The sequence below is a fragment of the Nicotiana attenuata genome, unplaced genomic scaffold, assembly GCF_001879085.1.
Source record: "Nicotiana attenuata strain UT unplaced genomic scaffold, NIATTr2, whole genome shotgun sequence".
Lineage (NCBI taxonomy): Eukaryota > Viridiplantae > Streptophyta > Magnoliopsida > Solanales > Solanaceae > Nicotiana > Nicotiana attenuata.
This window is the reverse complement of record NW_017671022.1, coordinates 124,442-130,238: the sequence shown is the minus strand read 5'-3', so window position 1 is coordinate 130,238 and position 5,797 is coordinate 124,442. Positions and strand designations below refer to the sequence as shown.

The 5,797-nt window shown below is 33.4% G+C and overlaps 1 protein-coding gene across 1 annotated transcript; it reads left to right on the top strand.

Annotated features, from left to right (window-relative positions):
- Nucleotides 1-4,240: 4,240 nt before the first annotated feature.
- On the top strand, nucleotides 4,241-5,493 carry LOC109205323 (probable carboxylesterase 17). The gene has a single exon (XM_019368031.1). The coding sequence runs from the start codon at nucleotides 4,308-4,310 to the stop codon at nucleotides 5,331-5,333; it is 1,026 nt and encodes a 341-aa protein (XP_019223576.1). The 5' UTR covers nucleotides 4,241-4,307; the 3' UTR covers nucleotides 5,334-5,493.
- The last annotated feature ends 304 nt before the right edge of the window (nucleotides 5,494-5,797 follow it).

The window sequence follows — 5,797 nt, the reverse complement described above, 5'->3', positions numbered from 1 at the left end:
ATCGCGATAGTCTGATAGCTATTGTAAAACTAACCAATTCACGATGGAACCTCATAATATCGATAAATAGTTAGTGAAGATTCATATATAGTGGACCTAACTTGTTTGAAGGCATAGTTATTGTTAATTTGTTGCTGGTGTTCGGGCTAGTTTGTACCTTAACTAATTCAACTAGACACTAATTACTACCTGTTAGTAACATAAATATCGAGTAATTATATCCACCAAAACTTAGACATATGCAAAGAAATTGCCAGAGTCTATCGAGTAATTATATCCACGTTACTACGTTTTTAAAACGCTTATAGTAACAAGAAAATTTAGTAGGTCCCAAGCAGAAAATTTTATTCTAAAGATGCAGTGCTGTCACGACGACTTATAGGATGTGCGGTTATGCCATGCATTGGAAGATTGAAGTATTCAACTATCAAAAGAGATGTTTACACTACTCAGCGGTAGGGGTGTATATGGACCGAGTTGGTTTGATTTTTATTAAAACCAAACCAAATCAACTATATTGATTTGGATTATATTGGTTCGGTTCTGTCGGATTTTTCGAATTTTTTGAATTTTTTTGTCACATGAATAATATGTCAATCTTACTTTGTTAAATTTTTTATACGTAAATATATGTTCAATAAAAATTGAAAAAATTGACAAACATATGATCTATTAAAATATTCTTATGGGAGAATTTTCTTAGTAACATATGATAAGTTAACCGAATTTAATAATTAAACATAAAAAATAATACGATACCTAAATAATGATGTATGTTCTATTTAATTTTCAATTATCAAAATACCACTTCAAATTCGAAAAAGATATAAGAATCTAGTAGATCATGACATATGAATATGAAAAAATAAAGAGATTGGCGCATTTCAATAACACTTGATAAGAAAGTGATCATACAACACATTATTGAAAGTTAATAAAAATGGAGCACTTCATATTCTATTAAATATTACTTCCCATAAGAGAATCCCAAATATTTCTAGATATTTTTAAAAAGAAATTCTATATAAAGTCTTAAAAGTATATATAAAAATTATATATTTATACGTTGGGTTGGCTCGATTTTTTTATTCAATACCAAACCAAACCTTATCGAATTTTCTTATCGGTAATTGGTAGTTTTTCGGTTCTATTTGTACACCCATGCTCAGCAGATAGAGCCTTTGTTTGTCTTTCCCAATCAGAGACTCTTTGCAAGCATAAAGGTCACATAGTAATTAAGATTCCAGATGAAATACACATTAATTTTCAGTCAGACCTCAAGTACGTACGTGCAACTGGACTGGTTTGCCAACTTTATGATCTTCAAATATTCGCAACTTCCTTTTTGACCAAATCACCTCTCCCCATTGCATAGTTGCATGCTTGCATCTCTAAGGATATAAAGAAGGTTTCTTTCTCATCCTTAGCTTTTCACCCTTTTGTCGTCTTTGTGTTGCCCCCCCCCCCCCTCTTTTAAATTTTTGTTAATAATAGTAAGTTGTTATTTTATTTTTTCGATTATCATATCGGACTTGTTATGAAAAGTAATTTATTAATGTTGTAAATCAACTTAACCTAATCATCAAAAATATCACTATCGATGTTTTTCTCTCGTGTTTACCAATTTGCATTTTAAGTTTAACCTTAGTACCTTACCTTATGGTGGTATGAAATCCAATGCGCACTAGTGGGGAATTCAAAAAAGATACTCCAAGGAAATAGATAGGCTTCCCTTTAATTTGTTGCTTTCTTGTTTTCGTTTTTCCTTCTTTTCTCTCTCGGTGTTTAATGGAAGGTTCTCCACTTCTTGGCTTTAAATTTTCCCAGAGGCTTTTATCTTTTCGAATTTAACTTGAGTTTGGATTAGAAAATAATTTTGTTTTTACTTTTAATTCTGGTGTTTTCTTTTTGTGAGTGTTTGAACGTGAAGTTTATTTTCACCACTTGAGTGATCGATCGGCATGTGATCCTTTGTTCTTAAATGAAAAATAAGAATATGTTGTTTTTCGTTATATATACTACATATTTAATATGAAAAATGATTTTCCTCTCTAAAAAATAATAATACAATGAAAAGTAAGCAATATTTTAAATGAGCTTGGGTCAGAAGAAGCAATGCATGCATGTACTCGAAATCAACATGCATCCATGGAAAGGTTCTCCCAAAAAAATAAAAATGGATAGGTGAAAGGTCGCCTTGCGTTATATGAAATGATTAAGTAATATTTTAGATAAATATGAACTAGTCCATCCATCCTAAAAAGAATAACGAGATATGGTATATCATGTTCAAGCTATAAAATTTTATACGTTCCTATATATTTTCCAAAATACATAAATGTATTAATTACATCTGTTTTAACTTGTTTAATTTGGCTATTTTTTGGCTGGACAAGAAGTTCAAAATAAAAATAAAAAGAAGAAGAATTATTTTCATATGATTTTAGTTTGATACATGCACCTCGTGAGGCAGTATACATAATATTCCCTTCGAATTTCTTCCCCAGCCCTCCTTTCCAAAAGCTAATTCCTCAGTCTGCTACTTCAAGAAAAGGTCATCAAATGCTCGTAGTATGAGAATCTTAATTAATTAAGGTTTGATTAACATTACGCAAATATTATGGAAAAAAAAAAAACTGAAAAGTGAAAACAGTCATAAAGGGAAATTCTTAGACTTTCCAAAATTGGTTAATTAATCGAGTAACTTTAGTACGTTCCAGTTATCCATGTACGACATATCCTTGTGTAATTTGGTCTCGCAGTTTATACGAATAACTTTTACAAAGCTGAAGAATTACATGCCGACATTCGCATTATAACTACTCATATGCAGCAGATTTACGAATAAAACTGCTCTAACTTTGGGCGCACAGTGCTTAATTCACCGACCATAATATTTCTCCGACCATTGTTGTTCACAATCTGATCATTAGGAAAAAGATTTAAAATTTTTACATTATTAGCATAATTTAAATTGTCATAGCGACGTCATCTCTACTTATTTTTCTGATCAATTATTCGTGTTATTGCGTATAATTTATTAATTTACCTGTGTCAATTGGAGCTATCAATATGGGCAGGGCTGGGCTTATCCCAGCTCAGCCTACGTAGGCTTTAGCAATTGACGGGTTGGGCTGGGCTAGCCCACCATTTTGATGGGCCTTATAATGGTCAGCCCACCCTGGCCCTACGTGGTTTGCGGGCCCCCACGGGCCGGCCCGTTATTTTTTTAAATATAATTTTATATTATTTCTTTAAATTCTAACCTAAAAAAGATAAATATTTAAAAGTTAAAAAAATCTTATTGGAAAAATTTCTCAAAACTTAATAACTTTTTATACTGTCAATATATGATAAACACTAAAAAAGTAAAAGACAAGACTAATATTTCATTCACTAAAAGTCAAAACTCAAAACAAACTATTCAAGAGAACGTCCAAGATGCTTACGGGATATCCAACACATCATCTTCATCAAACACATTTGAATCTGCTTGTGAGATGGTTGTCTTAATATCTTCACTTTCATATACATCTACAATTCGTATGCAATATTAATTAGTTAAATATTAAGAATAATCAAATTTTAAAACTAATCAACGTTTTAAGACTTTGATCTTTTAATATGATGAGATTAATAAACTTTAAGCTTGGATACTCTTCTTGATATTTTTTGTGTCGTATAATCTTTATATTTTATATATTTCAAATACATATTTTTATTAGGCCCACGGGCCGGCCTAGCCCAGCCTCAGTCAAGCCTCATGGGCCACGGGCTTACTCGGGCCGGGCGTAAAAGCCTCATTTTTAAATGGGCTCTAATAATTCTAGTCCAACCCTGCTAAATCACGGGCTGGGCTGGCCCAACGGGCCAAGCCCGTATTGACGGCTCTAGTGTCAATATTACACAAAACTTAAATGTTCTCTACAAAAAATAGTGTCTGCCTCTTAACAATGACTATTTTAAATATGCAATCTGAAAAATCCATTTTGATAATCAATGTCTTAAGTAATTTTGATATGCAAATAATGCAAATGCAAGCAAATTTGAATAATCACCTTAAAAAGTCTAATAGTATATCTTTCTTTTTTGTGAACACATATATTAACTATACATTGACCCAAAAATATTCCACGTTGCCAAAGAATCCTCAATATTCTTGCTTCACCTTTACTGAGTGCCTTAAGCTTCTGAACCTCTATAAAAGGAGCTCTAGAGTACCAAATTAGGAATCACCACAACTCAAAAACAGAAAACCAAATTACAATACTTAAGATATACTCCCTAGCTACCATCCTCTGAAAAAGATGGTGGCTGCCATTTCTTATGATCCAAGGCAAAATCTCAACGTAAGAAAAGACCATCGTCAACAACATGGAGTAGTTGTACTCGAAGAAGTTGACGGTCTTATAAAAGTTTACAACAATGGCCACATCGAAAGACAACAAATTGTCCCAAATGTCCCACCTTATTCTCTGCCTCAAGAACTCAGCGTCACAGCCAAAGATGTCAGTTTACACAATCCAACCAATTTATGGTCGCGAATTTACCTCCCAAATACCTTAATCCCTGGTACAAAACTGCCTTTACTTGTTTATTTTCATGGAGGTGGTTTCTGTGTAGGTTCTGCTGCATGGAAATGTTACCATGATTTCTTAACAAATCTTGCTTCAAAAATTGGCTGTGTAATTATGTCAGTTAATTATCGTTTAGCACCAGAAAATCGTCTTCCTGCTGCTTATGACGATGGTGTCCACGCTATAAGGTGGCTAAAAAATCAAGCACTAGCCAATTCTAAAGAACAAAATTGGTGGTCAAGCAAATGCAATTTTTCAAACTTGTTCCTTAGTGGTGACAGTGCTGGTGCTAATATTGCTTATCACGTTGCCACTAGACTCAATACATATAATCTCAAGCCAATGTATCTCAAAGGACTTCTCTTAATCCAACCATTTTTTGGAGGCGAATCGCGTACTCACTCTGAGAAATATTCAATTCAGCCTCCATACTCAGCACTGAATTTATCCGCATCGGATACTTACTGGCGACTCGCTTTGCCAATAGGTTCTAATCGTGACCATCAGTGGTGTAAGCCAAGATTGAGCAATAATCTGAGACTGCCGTCTACATTGGTTTGTATTTCGGAGACGGATTTACTCAAAGACAGGAATTTGGAATTGTGTAGTGCATTGGCAGATGCTGGAATTAAAGTGGAAAAGCAGGTTTACAAAGGTGTAGGCCATGCATTTCAGATTCTGCATAATTCTCCACTTTCTCAGCCAAGAACTCATGATATGATGTCTCATCTCAAGAATTTTATCCATGATCTTTAACTTAATAGTGTATTAAGTAGAAGAAATAGTTGAAAATGACGAATGATTTTTAATCAACTTTAGTCGTGTGGAAATGTTGTGGATTCTATAGCTTATGGAATAGAGTAGAAGTGCATGTATTGTAATATCTTATTGGTCAAGGCTTCAACCATTCCTGGTGCTTGATGTTTCTGCGAATTCGTATTAGATTTCATAAGATATGGCATGAGTTTTTTTTTTTTTTTTTTTTTTTTTGTTGTGTTGTTGCTGTTGGTCGCTTTTTGTTTAGTGTTTTTCTAGCCAAGGGTCTATCGGAAACAACCTCTCTATCTTCACAAAAGTAGGGGTAAAGTCTGCGTACACACTACCCTCCCCAGAAACCATTACACTGGCTTTGTCGTTGTTGCTTTATGTCATGAATTAAGAAAGCCAAAAAAATATGTCATGAATTAAGAAAGTCCAAACTATTGCCAGAAACATATATA